The 22,349-nt window shown below is 42.5% G+C and overlaps 1 protein-coding gene across 10 annotated transcripts in view; it reads left to right on the top strand.

Annotated features, from left to right (window-relative positions):
* The window catches only part of PATJ (PATJ crumbs cell polarity complex component), a 219,850-nt gene that overhangs the window by 73,720 nt on the left and 123,781 nt on the right, over positions 1-22,349 (top strand). For 8 of the 10 annotated variants that reach the window (XM_075067651.1, XM_032795516.2, XM_032795517.2 and 5 more), the window contains 6 exons: positions 7,033-7,186; positions 8,242-8,313; positions 9,754-9,931; positions 11,661-11,771; positions 16,636-16,713; positions 21,735-21,773. In XM_075067651.1, coding sequence (XP_074923752.1) covers positions 7,033-7,186; positions 8,242-8,313; positions 9,754-9,931; positions 11,661-11,771; positions 16,636-16,713; positions 21,735-21,773 — 632 coding nt within the window. The remainder of the gene's footprint in view (positions 1-7,032; positions 7,187-8,241; positions 8,314-9,753; positions 9,932-11,660; positions 11,772-16,635; positions 16,714-21,734; positions 21,774-22,349) is intronic. The other 2 variants (XM_075067652.1, XM_075067649.1) reach the window with 1 other exon arrangement.

Raw genomic sequence — 22,349 nt, forward strand, 5'->3', positions numbered from 1 at the left:
GCAGAGTTCACCAGTTCTGCAGCAGGTACCCAGCCCAGAAAGCTGCAGTTCATGATGTGATCACCACCCTGCCTAGCCTACATGTTCCCTTTGGTTTCTCTTATCTTCTGAATGTAGTTCTAGATGGGCATCCGCTGATCCTCAGACTTCTGGAGTGTCCTCAAATGCTCTGGTCTGCAAATCTGACCTTGTCCAGGGGAGCAAGTTTAGGGGGAACTGGTTGAGAATTTGAAAGTGGAAGGCAGCTTAGGTGAAAGTGATCATGAAATGGTAGCGTTCGTATTTCTAGGGAATGGTAGGAGGGAAAACAGCACAATAAAGATAGTGGATTTTAAAAAGGCAGACTTTAGCCAACTCAGGGAGTTGTTAGGGAACATACCAGGGAAGCAAGTCTAAGGGGAAAAACAGTTCAAGAGAGTTGGTAGTTTTTCAAAGAGACATTCTTAAGGGTACAAGAGCATAGGAAAGATATGGCCTGAGACCACCCTGGCTTAATCAGGAGACCTTCAGTGATCTGAAACTCAAAAAGAGTCCTACAAAAGTAGAAGCTAGATCAAATTACAAAGGATGAATATAAACAAATAACACAAGTATGTTAGGACAAAATTAGAAAGGCCAAGGCACAAAATGAGATTGAACTATCTAGAAACATAAAGGGTAACAAGAAAGTATTCTACAGATACATTAGAAGCAAGAGGAAGACCAAGGACAAGATAGGCTGATTACTCAATGAGAGAGGGAAGACAATAACAGAAAATGTGGAAATGGCAGAGATAGTATTCGTCTTTAAAAATGGAACAAAAAAAGAAAAATTGTTTAGTAGCAATTTGATGTCTAACATAGCGAATGCCAGTGAAAATGAGATAGGATCAGAGGCTAAAATAGGGAAAGGACAAGTTGAAAATTATGTAATGAGTTAGATGTCTTCAAGTCACCAGGATCTGATGAAATACATTCTAGAGTACTGAAGGAGCTGACTGAGGTTGAGGTTGCAGGAAAAAACCATCCCAATGTGTAGGAAGAATAGTAAATATGGCAGGCGACCAGCTTGGCTTAACAGTGAAATCCTTACTGATCTTAAATGCAGAAAAGAAGCTTACAAGAAGTGGAAGATTGGACAAATGACCAGGGAGGAGTATAAAAATATTGCTCAGGCATGCAGGAGTGAACTCAGGAAGGCCAAATCACACTTGGAGTTGTGTAGGAATGACCCCGGGCCCACAGGCCTGGGTGCCCCTTTAATTGGGGCATTTTGTTCTTGCTTGCAAGCTGGGCACACCCGCTTTGCTTATCGCAGGAACTTGGCCTTCCTCCATCCTCCCCCCCCCCTGCTTACTTTTACACAGTCGGCCTTGTCTGCACCTGGCAGTGTTTTGTAGCTTGCCTCTTCTGCAGTTTCTCACACTGACTACTGTGTTTGCAGCTGGGGATGTTTTGTAGTTTGCTATGCTTCTGAGCTCGTGATGGAAGATTTTTGTAGGAAACTTTGAATTGTGCTGTGCATTTGCGCATGTGTAATCTTAGATAATAAAAGAGGCAGGTGAGCTCAGAAAAGCAGCTTTTGCCTCCTCGGATTTCTACAACTTGGTGTCAAGTCTTTCCTTCAGAGTTGCAGTAGCAGAGGATGTTAAGGAGTAACAAGAAGGGGTTTCTTCATTATGTTAGGAACAGAAAAAGTCACGAAGTGTGGGCCCTTATGAATGAGAGCAGGCACCTATGCAGAGATGTCGGAAAACTGTATGTATCAAGGATTTTTTTGCTCTGTATTCAAAAGAGGTCAGCTTCCAGCCTGCTGCACTGGGATAGCACAGTATGGGGAGAAGGTAACCAGCCCTCTGTGGAGAAAAAGTGGTTCAGGACTACTTAGAAAAAGACTGGACGAGACAAGTCCATGCCATTCTGGGGTGTAGGGATTGACGGTGTGATGCAGAGCATTGGCCATTATCTTGACACTCATGGCGCCGAGGGAGGTTCCCGGATTGACTGGGAAAAGGCTTACTGTAGTGGCATCTTTTAAAAAGGAGGAGGAGGATCCAGGGAACTACAGGGGCCAGTCAGCCTCCCTCAGTCCCTGAAAAATCATGGAGCAGGTCCTCCACGGAATCAATTCTAGCCCTTAGAGGCGAAGAAAGTTGTCAGCAACAGTCAGCATGGATTCCAGGGCAAGTCATGTAACTAGCCTAATTGCCTTCTGTGAGGAGATTAACTGGGTCTTGGATGAGGGGAAAACCAGTGGATGTGTTATTTCCTTGACTTCAGGCAAGCTTTTGTACGGTCTTCCCCAGTATTCTCTGCCAGCAGTTAAGACGTATGGCCGGATGATTGGACTATGTTGGTATTGACCGACCAGGCCAGTGGGTGCAGAGAGTCTGGTAGAGGGCACATATACTTGGTCACTGGGTAGTAGTTTTCTGTTCCCTGAGTGACCAAGCAGGGTCTGCCTAGAGTCCAGGAACTTGCTAAGCACAATTAAGGCAGAAGCTGATTAGAACACCTGCAGCCAATCAAGGCAGGCTAATCAGGGATCCTGGGTTTTTCAAAAAGGAGCTCACTCCACTACGCAAGAAGGGCCAGAGGAGAGGAAGTGCGTGTGAGAGCTGGAGCAAGAGACACAAGGACTAGAACTGAGAGGGTGCTGCTAAGAGGACTCAGGAGGTACAAGCTTATCCAGACACCAGGAGGAGGTCCTGGGTGAGGATAAAAGTGTTGGAGGCAGGCCTTGGGAGTAGCCCAGGGAGGTGTAGCTATCGCACAGACTCGTACAAGAGGCACCATAAGACAGGCTGCATTCTATAGGCGCCTGGGCTGAACCCACTCAAGTAGAAGCGCAGGCCGGGTTCCTCCCAAACCTCCCACTCATTGATCAACACGGAGGAGTTGTACCAGACTGTGGGGGAGTCACTGAGGTGAGCAAAATCTGCCGAAAGCACAGGACCACCAAGGTGAGGAGAACTTTGTCACAGTGGATGAAGCCTGGCTAGATTGTCGGGCTCAACGGGTAGTGATCAATGGCTTCATGTCTAGTGCACCGGTTTAACAAAGTGGAGTGCCCCAAGGGTCAGGTCCTGGGGCTGGTTTTTGTTCAGTTATCTTCAATCTAGTGATTGGAGATGGCGTGGAACTGCCAACTCTCAGCAAGTTTTGCATCGTATGACACTAAAACTTGGAGCATGGTAGATATGCTGAAGGGGTAGGGATAGGCATCCAAGGGACCTAGACAATAAAAGCTGGGCCAAGAGACCTGATAGTTCAAAAGGACAAGGCGAGTCCTGCAATTAGGATGAAGAATCTCATTCATAGTTTCCAGTCTAGGGACTGAACTGACTACGGAAGCAGTTCTGCAGAAAAGGACCTAGGGGTTACAGTGGACGACGAGCTGGATATAAGTCAACAGTGTGCCCTTGTTTGCCCAAGAAGGCAACGGATATTTGGGTCTGTATAAGTAGGGGCATTGCCAGAAAGATACGAGGAACCTGATCATTCCCTCTAATCGACATTGGTGAGCCTCAATCGGAGTAGTGTTCCATCACTACAGGTAAGGATGTTGGAAAAATGGAAAGAGTCCAGCGGGTGCAAGCAAATGATTGGCGGGCTGAGCCATGACTTGATGAGGAGAGGCCTGAGGGAACTGGATGTTTAGTCTGAAGAAGAGAAGAATGAGGGGGGATTTGATAGCTGCTTTCAACTACCTGAAAGGGGGTTCCAAAGAGGATGGATCTAGACTGTTCTCAGTGATACCTGATGGTAGAACAAGGAGCAATGGTCTCAAGTTGCAGTCGGGGAGGTTTAGGTTGTATGTTAGGAAAAACTTTGCTTCACTCAGAGTGGTGAAGCACTGGAATGGGTTACCTAGGGAGGTGGTGGAATCTCCTTCCTTAGATGGAGCTACTGTAAAGTGGGTGCATAACTGGTTTGAAAACTGTTCCCAGAGAGTAGTTACGTTCATAGTCAAGCTGGAATGGCATACTGAGTGTGTCCCACAGGGATGAGTTTGGCATCTGGTTCTGTTCAATATCTTCATCAATGATTTAGATAATGGCATAGAGCAGCGGCTCTCAAACAGTGGATTGGGACCCCAGAGTGGTTCCCAGTCTCATTTGAATGGGGTTACCTGGGCCACCATTAGACTTGCTGGGACCTGGAGCTCAAACTGAAGCCTGAGTTCCATCCCCACCTGGGGTGATAGGGCTTGGGCTCTGCCCCATGCCCCTTCCCTGGGGCAGTTGGATCTGGGCAGAGCACCCCCCCACTCCCTGGAGTCATATAGTAATTTTGTTATCAGATGGGGGTTGTGGTGCAATGAAGTTTGAGAACCCCTGGCGTGGAGAGTACACTTCTCAAGTTTGTGAACAGCACCAAGCTGGCAGGGATTGCGAATGCTTTGGAGGATAGGATTAAAATTCAAAATGATCTGGGCAAACTGGAGAAATGGTCTGAAATAAATAGGATGAATTTCAATAAGGACAAATGCAAAGTACTCCACTTAGGAAGGAACGGTCAGTTGCGCACGCACAAAATGGGAAATGATTGTCTGGGAAGGAATACTGGGGTCATAATGGATCGCAAACTAAATATGAGTGAACAGTATACTGATGCAAAAAAAAAAAATCATCATTTTGGGATTAAAGGTCTAGAAAACATGACCCATAAGGTAAGGTTGAAAAAATTGGGTTTGTTTGGTCTGAAGAAGAGAAGAGGTAAGGTTGAAAAAATTGGGTTTGTTTGGTCTGAAGAAGAGAAGACTAAGAGGGGACATAAGAGTTTTCAAGTACATGAAAGATTATTACAAGGAGGAAGGAGGAAAAATTGTTCTCCATAACCAATGAGGACAGGACAAGAAGCAATGGGCTTAAATTGTAGCAAGGGCAGTTTAAGTTGGACATTAGGAAAAACTTCCTAACTGTCAGGGTGGTTAAGCAGTGGAATAAATTGCCTAGGGAGGTTGTGGAATCTCCATCATTGGAGATTTTTAAGAGCAGATTAGATAAACACCTGTCAAGGATGGTCTAGATAATACTTAGTCCTGCCATGAGTACAGGGATCTGGACTAGATGCCCTCAAGAGGTCTCTTCCAGTCCTATGATTCCCTATATGGGTGGAGTTTCCTAATCAGGGACCAGTTGGTGCTCTCTGTAGATGATGAATGAACAGAAGGGTAAATTGTAACAATATGATGGACAGCACTGGCAGGGCTTAATGTTTTACAGGCAGTTTCCATTATGCCACCATGTCAGGACAAGGGTAGTAGTGAATACCCTGAAAACCTTCAAGGTGCTCCCTAAAAGAAGCATTTAAATAGCATTTTCTTAGTAATTTCATCTTTGGGACTTGGCTGGTGACATTTAATTATTTTCACTACTATTCCGTGATTTGTGATGTCTTTGCAAGGCCAAAATCATGATTTTCCTTAAAATTGATGGTAAAATACTGCTCTGTCTACTATCAGTGGAAATAATTTATTGGTCAGACTGGGAAGACACTCAGTGGCTGGGTGAGGGAGATTGATGTTTTGTTTTTTGTTATGCCACCCTCTCTTTCCAGCAGAGAGAACTGTGTGGACAGACTCTTGCTCTTACACTGAGCCTATGGAATGAAAAATGAATGACGTCTCCCTTGATTTCAGTGGGATTCCAGGCAGGCACGGGCATCTGTCTGCACAGTTCTCTTTGTAGGATGGAGGCCTGTATTTGCTATTTCTAAGCACATTTCTCAATGTATCATATTACAAGGAGCATCTTTCATTTCAGTTCTCCAGCATTCTCTGTTGTCTCTGAAAATTATTTACTCCAGAAATGCAGAATTGCTGAACTGAGATTATATTATTTATGCAGCAGGAGTGAGTCCCCAGCAGCATTTTAAGTTTTCTTCATGAATGGTTGTTCTGTGTCCCTCTTTATGAGTCTTAGTTAAAGAATATTTAGATAAGTTAATGTATTCAAGTCAGCAGGCCTGATGAAATTCAGGGTACTTAAGGAAATATCTGAAGCAATCTTTCAACCATTAGCAGTTATCTTTGACAACTCCAGGAGGATAGGTGAGGTCTCAGAGGTCTGAAGAAGGGCAAAGATAGTATTGGTCTTTAAAAATGGAACAAAGAGGACACAGGGAGTTGTTATAGACCAATCAGCCTAACTTTGATACCTGGAAAAATACTAGAACAAATTATTTAATTATCAGTTTGTATGCATCTAGGGCAGTGGTTCCCAAACTTGTTCCACCGCTTGTGCAGGGAAAGCCGCTAGGGGGCTGGGCCGGTTTGTCTACCTGTCGTGTCTGCAGGTTCAGCCAATCGCGGCTCCCAGTAGCCCCGGATCGCAGTGCCAGGCCAATAGGAGCTGCTGGAAGCGGCGGCCAGTATGTCACTTGGCTCCACGCTGCTTCCAGCAGCTAGAATTCTGTGTCCAATTTTGGGAGCCATACTTTTGGAAAGTTGTAAATAAATTGGAGAGAGTCGAGAGGAGCGTTATAAAAAAAAAAAAAATGGTAAAAGGTTTACAAAACCTGACGGGTGAAGAAAGGTTAAAATAACTAGGCATGTTTAGCCTTGAGAAAAGATTGAAGTGGGACCCGACAATAGCTTTCAAATATGCTAAGGGCTATTATAAAGAGAACAGTGATTAGTTGTTCTCTATGTTCACTGAAGGTAGGAGAAGAAGTAATGGGTTTAATCTGCATCAAGGGAGATTAGGTTAGATATTAGGAACCCCTTTTGAACTATAATTAAACTCTGGAAGAGCCTTCCAAGGGAGGTTGTGGAATTCCCGTCATTGGAGGTTTTTAAGATCAGGTTAGAAAAACACCCATCAGGAATGTTGCAGGTTTACTTGATCCTGCCTGGAGGCTGGATTTGATGGTCTCTCCAGGTCCCTTCCAGCCCTACATTTCTATGATTCAGGTCACACATTACATCTCACATTTGGGCCTAGGTTGGTTGAGAAGTATGCTGCCAAGTATAGTAGTTTCTAGACACTGTTAATAGTCAAAAGGACAATAGATATAGAGACATTTACATCTAGCCATTTTACCATTCAGGTACGAGGCTTCAGAACGACTCAAAAAGACGTAGGTTAGTTGACCTTGAAGTAGCTGAAAGAGATGAACAAAAGATGGAGGATTACATTCTTTCCAGGAACCAGGAAACTGGGAGAGCTGTCACTCCTGTTCAGCCTGCAGCAGTGTTGTCCAGGTATGGAGGAAGTACGATTTATACTTAGTTCTTGTCTGTTTTCCTCTTGCTTTAAGTTAGCGGCTTAGTGGAGCAGAAAGTTTTGATGAACTAAATGTAACTTTAATCCATAGAAGTCAAATCTTTGACCCCTGCACAAGCTAGAATAAACTGAATTTTGCAGATGATCTCTGCAGTAACCAAATGGCCTGAACTCTCACCGCCCAGGCTGCAGAGCACTAACAGAACTGTGTCACCTTGGCTACAGCCCCTGCACTTCCCCTTGGTAGAGGTTTTGGCCAGTGGATCTGTCTCATCAGACCTGTTGACCATGTCTTCAGCTTTTCTCTGACCTGACTCTAACCTTCCCTCTGAGGTGTTGCAATGAAATCTGCTGCAATGCAAGTGGTGATGTGGAGTCTTTGCTCCACCTTTCATCATTCTACTCCCCTTTTGTAGTGTAACTGTGGCAATTTGGGCCCCCTGCACCTGCAGAGAATGTGTGGAGAGGGCTCTTGTTCTGTGAGAGCACCTACCAGTGCTGCTTTCTAGTGGGGACACGCAAGTGGAGTCTCCTGTTGGGGAAGCCTGGGCTATTCTTTGAATAGATGAATCACATGTGGTATAGCAATGTAATTAACATCCTGCTCTCAGGGATAGAATGGCATGCTCAGGCTTTGCTCATATTACCTCTTATTTGGCTTTACGAAGAGTTTGACTTGCCAGTAGACTAGACTGCCTTTTGTGGCTTGTAGTCCACAATTAATGTCATTTATAGCATATTAGCAAATGTTTATTGCCTAGAGAGACCTGTAGAACCAGTAATAAGATGCACAGATTTAATACATAAGTTTTTTAAAATTTGCTTTTCCCCCATCTTAACTGCTTATGTTGCAACCTTAACTGTGTTTGACCCTTAATATATATTTTTAAAAGTATGGGTCTCTAGTCTCCTGTATAGCATTTTTTATTTAAACATGAATCTGCTAGAATGTATTATGTGCTATGGCAGAAGTGTCAATGCCTGTGTGAGTATGTGTGGCATGGAACATGGTTTTTTTTCTTTTCCCAATTAGTGAATTACCTGAACGAGAAGAAGGAGAAGGAGAAGAAACTCCAAACTTCAGTCATTGGGGACCATCCCGAATGTATGTTATTTCTTTTTGCTTAGGAAACATTTGAAGCCTTGGGGGCTCTAGGAGTTATTACACTCCTTACTGTAGACTTTTCTTACACATGTGTGACTGTTTTCATGGCCTTTTATTTTAGAGTGCTCTAGAATAGTGTTAAAGTATTTAGATGCTCTGGGCTTTATTAAATACTGTAAACGCTCACAGATGTTCAGTGATGAAGGTTTGTATATTCTGTGTATACGACTAATTTTAGAAAGCTGCCAGCTTTGTGTTGCAGTTGAGCTGAAAGTTCTTGTTCACCTCTTCGCTACTGGTTTGAAATGTTACACATCAGAATTCTGCTGTCAGGTACATGGGTTACTCTGCTAATCTTAGTGGCATAACTCTGAATTAACCCAAAATTTGGTCCAATAGTGTTTGAATTTCAAGCTACCTAAAAATATTTCTAATTTACATACTAGATAGCAAAGTGAAATAATTCCTTTGATATCTCTCTTTCCAGTCTGTATATATTATATTTCACAAAACAAAGACCATCTGCCAGTTAGGGAGGCCTTGTCAAAGTTATTACACTTTGTTTTGAGAGACAAGTTTGAAGAGGAGTGGGGGAACAGAGATAAAGCAATTCAAAATACAATTCACAGTGTTGTGTAATTCTGAACTATTTGCATAATGTTGCATGGCAACAGTTTTATTATTAGAACAGTTTATTTTATTTCTAACATTGAAATACGGTGGAAATTGTGAATACTTTAATATTTACCTTAAGAAGGGTAACTGCTGTCCAGATAAATTTATATGCCATTTGATCAGATGAGTTTTCTCTTACAGAAAAAATTGGTTGCTTTAGCTTCATTTTTGTGCCTTCTTAAACACATTGGCTGCCTGCAGTACAAAGGTCACGTAAAAAGGTGTGATTCAGGGTTAGGCATAATACAAATCTAAAACTTCAGCACAAGTAGGAGCCTAATATATATGACCTCTGATACATGGCAAACAACTTTAAGATATTTTCAGGAATCCTTTTTGACCTCTCACTAGTATGTTCAGCAACCTGAACATCAATTGTTGTTTTCTGTATTGAAACACTTAATATTAACAAATTAGTATCGCCAGGTTGATTCAAGCTGTTCTCAGTAGGAACCCACTACTCTAGAATTTGCTTTGAGTGATAGAACTCAACTGTATTTATCTCGGTACCTATTTTTTACAGACTTTCTCTGAAGGGAAAGGTTGTAGGAGGGGAAACAAGTTGGTTTGGTGGCAGAGTTTTGTTGAGTTATATTTGTTCACTGATGAGGTCACCTGGACTAGCAACAGGTGCTTCTTTTAAAGATTATTGCTAGTAAATTGATGAAACCTGAAAAACTCTTATAGTTTTTTTTGGAATATTAAATATTGTATATTTAAATCTGTTAATATATAAAATTATATGATACTGCTTGCATTTTACAGTGTTGAAATCTTCAGAGAGCCTCACATGTCTCTTGGAATCAGTATTGTTGGTGGACAAACTATTATAAAGCGCCTAAAGAATGGAGAGGAACTTAAAGGTATCTTTATCAAACAAGTCTTGGAAGACAGCCCAGCTGGAAGAACAAAAGCCCTAAAAACTGGGGATAAAATACTTGAGGTAAATGCAGATAAATTTCCTTTCCATGCTTTAAAAAGAGAGCATAGCTTCAGAGAGCTGTCTAGAAAAAAAAGTAGAATTAAACATTGCATATATTGTGAATTTGATTTTATTCCTCAGCGTGCATTGTTCTATCCCTTTTAAAAAGGTCTTGGCTATCGATTGCTTCTGTTAACATCCTATTGTGCTATTTCAGAGAAGTTAAATAGTCACTGATTTTAAAAGTGGTGTTTTATGAAATAAGACAAATAGAAATCTTGCTTTTCTCACCATTTTCCATGAGCCATTCAATTGAAAAATGCAAGTTATTATGGAATAGTAGCATGATTTGAGTGGTTCATTCTTCATGCAAAGTTTTGTGGCATTTTTAGAGGTATTCAGTGTACAAGCTAGTTATATATTACTTGTGGAGTCCCTCATGTTAGCAGTTGCCTCATTCTTTGAGAGCGGAGAGTAATTTTCACAGGTGCCATTATCATTGGACACCATGTTGCAATTTGTTGGATACTATGTTGTGGTTCTTCACTCTCCCTTGAAACTGCTGTGACAATGTGATTCACTAGGTCTGATACGCTGCCTTGTAGCTAAGTGGAGCATTGTGGAGCTTTTTCTCTGTAGGCTTGCTAACCAGGACTGCTGATGGTCCCCTTTTTCCTTGGCCCTCTGGCCAGGTCATTTTTTGCCTCATCCCTTTCTGGGTAAACCACTGTTGTCTCCTGAGAGTCCCAGGACCTCACAATAGATTGACAGTCCATATCCAGGCCCAGAAATCCTCCCGGTCCTCTGTCTGAGGACTTCCCACTAATCCTCCCAGTGAGGCTCTAGAGGAGCCCTGTCCCTCCCTCTGCTCAGGGTTCCAGTCCAGGGACCCTTTGTAACAAGCAGTTAAGGTCTTTCTGGTCAGATCTATTGCTTCTTCCCTAGGCTACTTCCCACACTGGCTTGCCATCTCCTCAGGGAACTTATATTCTCAATGCAGTGTGGGCCCAGTCCCAGGGTTAAACTCTTAGTTCCAGTCCTCCAAAGTAATAAAGGAAATGTGACTAAATTAACAGGAATAAAGAGCAGCACCAGCTTCTCTTTCCTGTCAGGATTCTGGCCGTCTGTCCTATCGCTCTGAGATCGTAGACAAACAAGGGTAACTTGACTCTCTGCTGTGCTCCTTTCTGGGAGCTAAGGATGACAGGTCTGTCCACCTCTCTGCAGGCTGGGTCCCTCTGCAGCAGTGCCTGAGCCCAGTGCTGCCCTTTAACCCCTTCTTGCCTGCTGTGGGGTTTGTGTATCCCATGAGATCCCCCAGAATGAGTACTTCCACTTATGATGATCCACTGTCAGAAAACTGACTGTCCTTTTTGTGTCTGCTGCCTTCCAGAAGTGATGTGCTTTGAGAGTTGCTTCAAAACACAACTAACTTATGCTTAGGTAAATTGAGGATTTGGGTGATACCAAGCATTCTCTGATTTTATCTGAAAGTAGAGTCTTTGGTAAAATACAGCATGTGCCTTTAATTGTGAACACCTGAATACTATACCTCTGCCCTATTTGTTCCTCAAAGTGTTGAAGAAATATAATTTATGTAGTGTTTTCTTAAGTATTTTTCTATCCTATGAAACCTTTTGGTGACTTCCTCTGATGTGCTAAGCTTCACTGTCAATAAATGCATGTAAATCTCTTGTAATTTATGAAAAAGACAGATTGTCTAATAATGAAGATACACTTCATTTGTTAGGTGTCTGGAGTAGACTTACAAAATGCCACACATGAGGAAGCAGTGGAAGCTATCAAGAATGCAGGAAATCCTGTTGTTTTTGTTGTTCAGAGTTTGTCTAGTACACCAAGAGTAAGTTACCCTTTTTTTCCTTTCCTTTCTTGAAATGTAATTCTGTTTTAATATGCCTTTTATTTGAAACATGGCCAGACTCCTTTCAGCAAGATTTGGCCATAACACAGTTTCCCTTGCATACTCTGACACAGTTTCCAGGCAGAGACCATATGTTTACTTCTTGGGACAGATTCTGGTCTAAGTTACTCCAATGTAAATTCAACTGACTGTGTTCATAGAATCATAGACTATCAGAATTGGAAGAGACCTCAGGAGGTCATCTGGTCCTGCTTTGAGCAGGGGTTGGACTAATCCCCAGACAGATTTTTGCCCCAGATCCCTAAGTGGCCCCCTCAACGATTGAACTCACAACCCTGGGTTTAGCAGGACAATGCTCAAACCACTGAGCTATCCCTCCCCCCGACTCAGCAGTTTTACCCCACGGTAATTGAATTAGAATCAGCCCTGTGTGTGTTACCTGGTATTCTAAAAATATTTCCTCTATTAGCCAACTTTTTTTTAAACATCATGTAAAGAAACTTGATTGTAGAATACCATCCTCCATGCAAACTGTGTCCCCAAAGACTTAAAATACAATTACAAGTATCAGCAATAATTATCCGAGGCAGAGGAAAAACTAGGAAATACAAGCAAAAGAGAAGATGATCTCCCTATCTTCTGAGCAGTGAGAAGAGGCAACAGTTATAGTCTACCATCCCAAAAGTTCATGTGATTCATGAGCAAATACAAAATATCCAATCAGGCAACTCCATGCCCCCAAAAGGCTATGTAACAGAAGATCTAGTGCAGGGATAGGCAAACGGGGAAAAGGTATGCAGGGCCATGAATGTAGGGCTGAGGCAGGGGGTTGGGGTGCAGGAGGTAGTGCGGGGTTTGGGAGGGAGTGCGATGTGCAGGAAGAGGCTCTGGGCAAGGGCTTGGGGTGCAGGAGGGGGCTCAGAGCAGGCGGTGGTATGCAGGAGGGGGTGAGGAGTGCAAGAGGGGGCTCAGGGCAGGGGTTTGGGATGCGAGCTCCAGTCTGGTGCTGCTTACCTCGAGTAGCTCCGGGGTGGCAGTGGTGTGCAGCGAGGCTAAGCCAGTGCTGCTTCCAGAAGTGGCTAGCATACCTGGCAGTGGCTCCTGGGCATGGGGTGGGGCAGGTGGCTCCGCCGTGTGCTTCCCTCACCTGTGGGTACTACTCCCAAAGCTCCCATTGGCTGCGGTTCCCCATTCCCGGCCAATGGGAGCTGCAGGGGGCGATACCTGCAGGCCAGGGCAATACATGGAGCCCTCTGCCCCTCCCCTCCCCCAGGGGCTGCAGGGATGTGGTGCTGGCCACTTCTGGAAGTGGCGTGGGGCCAGGGCAGTCAGGGAGCCTGCCTTAACCCTGTTGCACCATGGGGCTGGCAATTCCATGGGCCAGACTGAAAGTATTGACAGACCAGATTTGGCCCACAGGCCGTAGTTTGCCCTCGCCTGACCTGGTGAGTCTCTCTGACAACTCATTAACCACACCTACACAATCTGGCATGAAAAAGTCCACTCCTTCTCCACAGCCCCAGTGAATCTCTATGTTCTCTGATGACTTGCAACAATCAAAGTGGGAAAGGAGAATGTCCAAGCAGTGATGGCAGAAAGCTAGGCATCATACAATAGGCATAGCTGTCATAGCACAATAACTTCTGTCTATATGTTTGACCCCTTCTGAGAAGAATGTCAGGAAAACTGAGTCTTTTGCTGAGACTCTTGTCCTTACCCTTCTAGGTCACTGAAGATGGCCTCTGAGAAGGCATAAAGATAATCAGGGACCCTTGGTAACTTTAGGTGCCTTTGTTTTTGAGTGCTGAGGCTTATATCTGACTTCCATTATTGCTGAGCACTGGCAGCTCCCATTGACCAGTGGGAATTGTGGAAGCTCAGCACTCTCCACCCGAATATCAGGTTCTTGGTGTCAAAATGTGAAGCACCCAAACTTAGAATTTATTATGGAAGTTGGAGAGGAAGTAAATTACCTCAGGTCACATACAAAGTCAGCAGCAGAGCTGGGAATGGAACTCAGAACTCCTTACTTCCTTTTGCATGGCCTAACCACGCTGCCTCACCAGTAGTGAAGAAGATGGAAACACATTGCCACTTCAGATAGCCGTACATGTACCATATGTAGTAGTTAAACTTACTGTGTATAGGGAATACCACAAACGTGGTATAGGTACACACCATGGTGCTTAGACATCCATTTTGTACTACCAATAGCTGGGGTCTCAGGTGTTTGTTTTGAATTTAAGATAGTATGGTTTATACATAAGGGAATTCCTTCTCTGTCAGGTGTTCAAAACACTCTCTGATATTTGTGCTGCTCTGCTTTTAGTAGTAATTTCTACTGTCTGCTTTGGGATGGTACACCATGTTTCATACCAATCATTCTGTAAACATATTCTATAGCATTCATATTCCTGTCTCATTTTTAACTGTTGCCATGGTGAAATACTATTCTCATGTTGTTTTGAATAATGTACCATTGTGCACCTTATTGAGAGACCAAGTGTTCCAAATTACATTAGTCAACAAACATTTTACAATATATAGTATAACATGGTACTCTCTTGCTTGAGGCATTCCATTTAAAGGGCATTAATCAACTTTGAGTAATACAAGACCAGCCCCTTATATTTCATTAAGGGTCCTTACATTATACTGAAGAATATATAATGAGGAGGGAGAGAGAGAGAGAGAGAGAGAGAGAGAGAGAGATTCAAATTTCAGCCTAAATGGTTAAAGTTTGGCAAAGTTTTATAAGCAACCGAAAACAGGGTCTTCTAAGGACAAGTATTGGGCAGCCTTAAGAATGGGGAGGAGGGAGCCGAGCTGATAGTCTCCTCCCACATTTTTAAGGTTGCCCAATACTTGTCCTTAGAAGACCCTGTTTTCGGTTGCTTATAACTTGTGCTAAACGTAACTCCTCAGGCTGAATGGTTCCATGCCAGGTGTCTGTGCCAGGCTGGTTTTGTTTTTTTGTTGTTTTTGTGGTGGTGGTGGTGGTGGTTTTAGCCAAAATGGCTCAGCCATTCTGAGAATGAGGATAGGAAAAAGGAGCTAGAGGCTAGGGGGTCAAGTTCTAAGATTAGATGAGGAGTCTAGAGAGAGAGAGGTTGGGACTGGACGCTAGTGGAGACTGGGCACCTGGAGGCCTGGGAATGGGGAAAGAGAGAGAGTCAGTCAGTCAGTGAGGAACAAGGTGCGTATGGAGGTCTGAGACTGACTGTGCAAGGAGATTGGTAGGACTGGTCACATTAGGGGAGGGAAGAGACTGGGACAGGGAGTGTGTAGAGGGATACTAGGAACTGGCGGGGCAAGGAGACTGAGGCTGGGATGAGACGATTGAGGGTGAGGAGAAAGGGACTGGGACAAGAAGTCACAAGTGGAGAAGATAGGACTGGAACAAGGACGGGTTGGACAGGACAGGGCAGAAAGAGGCAAACTTGGGGGTAATGGGCAGAAAACACTGAGCACACTCCACTCTAGATCCTGGAATGAAACCAAAGAGTCGTGAGTCTCACCATTCCTCTGCTATCAGCAAATACCTGTGGAAACTCCCTGGCAGAGTGTCTCATCCCACACTGGAGCTGGTCTACATACAGATTGACAACTTATTACTGTTGTTAGTTACTCCATTAGCTGAAGTGGCAGAGATCACTGTGGTGAATCTAATGGTTCAAATCTGCTGATGACCCATGTGGTGGTCAATATGATGCCACATGATGGGATTTGTTTTTTAAATTTGATTTAAAAAAAAACAACATAAAACTACACACACACAAATTATGTTAAGGGAAGATTATTAATATTGCAAAGTCAAGTTCTCAAAAGTTAGAAAGTGCAGTCTTAATTTGGCCCTCTCGTGCATATGCATCGTGATACAGTCTTTAATTAAATGATCACATACTAGTTTTTCCACAGGACTCCTGCTTCATTTAGTGCACTGGATGGATGATGCTCACTTAATGAGAAGCTGTTCCGTATTTTTTTTTCTCCTTATTGTTCAGTGTGTGGCTCCTGGCTAACATACTGCCACTATTCAGACCCTGCTCCTAAGACAGCATTCTGAATTTCCTCTTTGGCTTTTCTGTGATGTTCCTCCCAATAGATCTGAGTGCATCGCAAACATTAATTGATCGTCAAAAAAACCCCGTGTGAGATGAGGAGGTGGTGTTATCCCCATTTCATAGAGTGGGATAGACAGATGAAGGTACTAATTTTGGGTGCCCATTTGAGACCTTGGACCTGATTTTTCAGAGTATTTAGCATTTCATAGCACTTCCTATATTCAAAGCACAACTCCTGTTGTTCACTTGCAGCTGTGAATGCTCAGCCCTTCTGCAAATCAGGCACCCAGAAAATGAGGAATTCACAGTTAGTGACCACTTGTGAAAAGTTTGGTTCCAAGTAACTTGCTTAGTAGGAACTCCTTAGCAAAGAGAGGGATAGAATCCAATTCTTCAAGGCAACATTCAGCTATGTTAACCGTGAAACTTTTCTTTGTCTTCCTATAGTCTCTTGCCTCATTCACTACACACCTTCCAACTTTTGCAACACTTGAAGCAAGTGTTCTGCAGACAACAGTCTACTTCGCTGCTCCACACAATGCTTATTTTCCCCAAGGCAGCTCCATACTATGCACTGAATGAGGCAGGTGTTCAGTGGAAAAGATAGTATGTGGTCATGTAATTAAAGACTGTATCATAATGCATAAGCACAAAGCCTGAATCCAGGTTGTACAGTCAATCCTAATTCTGGCTTTTCCAATTCTATGAGTGCTTGACTGTGCATCTATATCTGTCTGTCTGTCAATCATATGCGCATGTCTATTTCTTATGTTTTGCAGGTGGTCTCTGTGGTACAGTCTAAGATAAATAAAGCCAAGAAAGATCAGGACACAGAAAGAGAAAACAAAAATGAAAAGGTATTTATTTCATTTGTGTATCATATCCAAGCTTTACTGGATCAGATGATATAACAATGTAGTTTATAAATGAATACCAGGCTTTTAATCTTAAATAAAAGGGGTAAAATGCCACAAAAATGGTATGTATGTTAACTACATTGAGTAATATTGAATATAAATAAAGTTTAGCACTTTTATAGCTCTCTATCTGTAGATTTCCAAGTGCTTTACGAAGATGAGTAAACATCAGTATTCCTATTTTACAGCTTCTGTCATGGCAACTGCCAGCCACTAACGATAAAGTGGAAAAATAGTAAAAGTAACTGTGTAGTTTCTTGAAAAAAGTTTAATGATGTGGATCTTTGCACATATTTGGCATTGTTGGGAGTAATATTTTTCTGTTGACAGTGGATGCTGGTATATATTTGTTAAGATTGCTTTGCTTTCAGAACCTAAATTCTGAATTTCCTGGCTTTCAAATGTTTGGATTTTTTTCCTGGTTAAAAACTACAGGCTCAAATTTTCATAGTTGGTTGCCCAAGTTAACACAATGCTTCTTGTGTCCACACACACAAATGCCCCAGGTGATCTATAGTTGGTTTACAAATGGTCTAATAATCACTTAGGATGAAGTACTTTTCTGCAAACTTAATAATTGGTTAATTAACCAATTGATTAATTTTAGTGACTGTGGTAGCAGACATACTAAAACAGTTAATCTGATTTCCAATCTCTGTCTTGCAATGCACCAGTGGCCTTGCAAAATCTCCCCAAATGCATTGCTTCTGGAAGCCAAGCTGGGGACTGTGGCATACCCAGAAGGCTTTGCAACTGAAACAGTGTAGGGATAGCACTATTGTGGATATTGGCCAAATTTAAACCAATTCAACATGGCTAACTTCACCCATGTGTGCTTGAACTGGTTCAATCCTCGAATGTAGAAAGGAAACTCAAAGGCCTTGTTGCTTTAGAAAATGTTTTGCAGGGTACTTAGTGATTCAGAATCTGGGAGTTTTCAGGTTATTCCGGGAAAGCAAGGAATCAAAGGTTTTGTGGCAGTAAGCAGTTCTTGAAATAAAGCAGTTACTGCACTCCTTTCTTGGTTTTATCTATCTTTGTAATCTAAAAAGCACATCCACTTGCAATTTTGCCACCTTCAATCTCTAGGACTCCAGTGTGTTGAATGTTAAAACTGTAGAAGGTCAATGAGTGAGCCTAACCTTCTTCAAAGCTGTTAAAAGTAACCCTTCTGTGGGTGCTTCTTGTAACGTGATGAGTATAATATAGAACAGCTTCAATGAATAAGTGAGGAGTTTCTTTTTAGCTTTGAACGTTAATTCACAAAGCAGACATAATGTGCTTCAGCAGAGGCAGCTCTCAGTAAAAAGAAAAAAAAAAAAAAAAAAAAAAAGATATGTGGCTATGAGTTGATTATTAGCCTGCACACCTATGGGAAATCACTGATACTTCTAATCTAGTCCTCAAAGTGTCACGAAATAACTAAGTTTGAAGACAAAATATCCAACTCGAAAAAACTACTGTTCTTATATGGGACATTATTTTTAATTAGTCGGGATTTCCTCTGTTACTCACTGGTGTTTGTTCTACTCTATAGTGGCTTACATGTGTTAAATAATAATTTTTAAAATAGCCTCTTTAAGAACTGCTTACAATGCTTGGGTTTCTTATGTGAAAATGAAATATAAAAGTTGTGCTGTGTACATCACAAATATAAAAGTTATGCTGTGTACACACCTTGGAAAAGATGGGTCAGTTCAAATATGTAATATAGTTAAATGCTCTGGAAGCCTAAATTGATGAGTCCAATAGACATTTATGTGAATTTCTACCTTGCCCTCCTCTTTCAGGGCAGATTCTAATAGCCTGTTTGTAGGTCTGATCCAACGGCCATTGAAGTCAATGAGAGTATCAGTACCTGGGTATGCACTGAGTATCAGCCCGCCAGCCCCGCCCCTTCTGCCTGAAACTCCACCCTCTGAGTCCCTCCACGCTGGCAGGCCCACCCTAGATCAGCTGAGCCACCCCAGATGCACCACACCAGCTGCCCCAACCCCAGCTGGTCACCCAACCCTTGGGCCAGTCCGAGCTGCCCCAGCTGGCCTGACCCCTGGGCCGGCCTGAGCCCCTGGCCACTGGCTGATCACTGAGCTCCAGGCTGGGGGTCAAGGTGTGAGTGGGACCACATCCGGGCCTTCCCTGGCCTATGATATCCACTGCCCTGCTTCAGTGGGTTTTGGATCAAGCCTTGCAGACAGAGCTGGTGTAGAATTGTGCACTGTGCTGTCTTTCAAATCCTGCTGGTGTGTAGCTTTCTGAATAAAGTCCAGATTATTGTGTGTTTTCTGGAAGTGGTTGCGCAAACTACATTCAGTTTAGTCACTTTATAAAGGTTCAGACAATTATTTTTCTCCTACGAAGGAAATGGCAGATCACTGCAACTCAACTCTTTTGAAGTTTGTATTCTTGTCTGTTACATCAAGTAACAAAAGGCTCAGTGGGAGGTGCCTGGTAGCCAAGCCTAGGGAGGCAGAGGCCAAAGGAGCTCTTGGTTGGGGAGAGTGAGAAAGCCAGAGCAGATGGGAAGACCTTGAGAGGCAATAAGGGAATGAGAGAGATGAGGGATCTTGGAGGGGAGCTAGAGCAAAGGGAGCCATTTTGGGGCAAGTTTCTGGGAGATCTTGTGGGCAGAGGGATACTGTGGGAGAAACTGGGAACCTGGGAGCAACGAAGAGAAGGGGAAAGAAAAAAGTCTTGTGTGACTTGGGTGAGGAATGACTGGGCCTTTCTGGGGGTGAGGGAGAAGAGAAATAGGGATTATTTGGCAGAGAAAAGAAGAGGCGTATATACAGCACAAGTAAAGCAGCATCACTCAGTTTGGGGAGAGAAGTGTGAAAGAGACAAAAAGGTGACCGACACTGGAGGTGTTTAGCAAGTGTCTGGTGGCCAAAGAGATCTGAGGGCAACAGAGTATAGGGCAGAGCTGAACTGAAAACTGGGACAGAAACTTTTAAACTGGAAGAAGAGAAGAAGGAAGCCAGTGAAAGTGACAGAGATTAAGAGTGATGATCTTGTATCTGAAGCATGAGAATATCTAGCTGAGGTATTCTCAATTCCCTGAAGTTTAGAGGCTACATAAAGGACAGAATAGTGGTGGTTAACTGAGTGATTAAGGCATGAAATAAGGATTTCAGTAGTGGCAGTTTCAAAACGAAGTCTAATTTTGGCCGGTGTTCTGGAGGTGAATGTACAGATAAAGGAGAAGTGAAATAAAAGAAAATTTCAGGGTCAAGGCTGACACCACTGCTTCTGACCTCAGGAGCAAAATTAAGGAAAATTATTGCAGGCATGGAAAACAAAGAATTTTTTACTTGGGGGAGGACTTAGCTATTAGAAGCTTAGAGTAGCAGGATGTTATGCAAAAGCAAGGAACTGATTTTCAGGAGGAAGTGAGAGTTAGACAGGGCATAAATGTACATGTCATTTGTGTAAAAATTATATCCAGGGGTGAAGCAATGAGATGATCTAGGGTGAAGTCATGGAGAAGAGCACTAAAATAAGAGCCTCTGGGAATAATTTTTTGAGAACAAGTAGGAAGTGAAGAGAGGGATGTGAGATTCTGTCTGGCTAATGATGGCCAGCTGGTCCATCCCATTCCTGGAGGCAGGCAGTTTCAGTTTTACGAAATACTTTGAAAACCAGGCAGAAAGCTGTCATGAAGAGGTGAATTCGGAGAAGCCCGTTTTTCATTACTATGTGGGAAATGAGATTTCCATGTATGGTAGTGGATGATGAGCATCAGCTTGTAGACCCGGGCAGAAAGTCTTGACTTCACAGAGGTGATCCTTGTACCAGTGTGAGCAGATAATGTACAAGAGAGGGTGAGAGAGATTGGGTTAAGAACTGATTAAGTATACTATACACGAGTCCTGCTGAGGAGCTTGTCAGCGAATGAGGCATAGAGGAGAGTGGCACACAGGAAGGTTTTGGTTCTAAGAATAGTTTTAACAGAATTTCATTTATTGCCTTTGAGCCATATCGATCAGATAGATACTACAAATCCATGCCTGGAATTGAAACTTCCTTATTCTGCAACCTATAAATATGCCCCTGATGCAAATGAAATACCAAGTGTGGTCTGAGGACACTGTTCAAAACAAGTGGGAATCTCATGAGGAATTTCTTCAGAAGTCAGTGTTTAAATTACCTTGTAGGAACCTGCTGGTAGAAGCTGCACTGTTAGGTTAGACATGATCCTTGACTGTTCATAAAATGGAAAAAATGCAATTAGTGACTTCTGTTGTTATGTTAAGTTTTGCTGTTGCTGAGGTAAAGTACGAATAGTGTGTGTGCCTTAATCCAAAGCCCACCCAATTTGATTTAAGGACTCCTACTCGTTTTCAGAGAGCTTTATATCAAAACATGCACATAATAATTCCCATTGTCAGGACAAGGTGAAATACCTGATCAACAAAATCCCAAGTCCACAATCCTGAATTGTAGTATTTGCTTTACAATTAAGATCAGGTGCTATGCAAATGTGAAATATCAGACAACTCTGGCCCAAAAGAATTTGCAGTCCAATTCTCCTATTCTAAAAAAATCTCAATTATTTAAACTTCCAGCAATCAAAATAGCAATGGATGCTTTTTCTTATTCATGTTTGAAAGTGTGTCTAATTTAGAAACATTTCTGTCATTCTATCTGCTGTGGCGTTTTGGGCTTGTGCCATGTAACTACCATTAATGTTGTCTCTTTTTTAAAAAAATTATTGAAGCCCATTGTCAAGCTTTTCTGAAATCCCACTTTGGGTCAAGATGTAAGGAGTAGCAAACTTACTTAATTTTATTAGGTTGAAATAGGAGTATGAATCATTGCTAGAAAGAAGTGAGTTTGGAGTAGGATTTGAGGAAATAGGCTGGCTTTGTGGCATACAAAATCAGAGGATACACCAGGTTAAATCTATTTTAGCTTTGTTACATGAAGTGTTCATAATTTTTAAAATCTTTCTTTAAATATAGGAACTGTCAGCTAAATCCTACAGCCCCACAGAAAATCAGGTAGGTCCCATACTTGTTTTGCTGACTCTTCCCAACAAATGTTCTGTTCCTTTCTATGGGCAAATTTCTGAACTTGTCTGGATTGCTCCAGGATGAAATCTTACCACTTTTCCAGGGAACCAAGGGGTTAGGGGCTTTTTGTTTGCCTTTTGAAAATAGACTTTCATTTTCTTGAATATCAGGAATTTGATTGTGAATCTTTCACACAACTCTAATGAATAATGGAATCTAGAGCCAAGGGGTTGAAGTTTATTTACATTTTTGTATTGAGAATGTTGACGTCAGTGAATTGGCAAAATGCTCTCTTTTTGAGGACCTGATCCAAAACCCATTGAAGTCAATTAAAAAAATTTCCAATTGATATCAACGTGCTTTGGATCAGACTCTACATGATATTTACAGAAAATCAGGAAGTGATGGAACAAACTTATGTTAGCCTTTTTAGATCCCTGTCCAGTAAAGATCTGCTTTGGCTATAAAAACCATTACAATCCTTTTAAAGGTTCTGTAAGTCTAATATAATAGGAAAACGGAGGGCACATTGCTTACCTGGGGCTCTGAGGGGCTTTAATATTA

This window comes from Chelonoidis abingdonii, chromosome 7 (assembly GCF_003597395.2).
Source record: "Chelonoidis abingdonii isolate Lonesome George chromosome 7, CheloAbing_2.0, whole genome shotgun sequence".
NCBI classification, from domain to species: domain Eukaryota; kingdom Metazoa; phylum Chordata; order Testudines; family Testudinidae; genus Chelonoidis; species Chelonoidis abingdonii.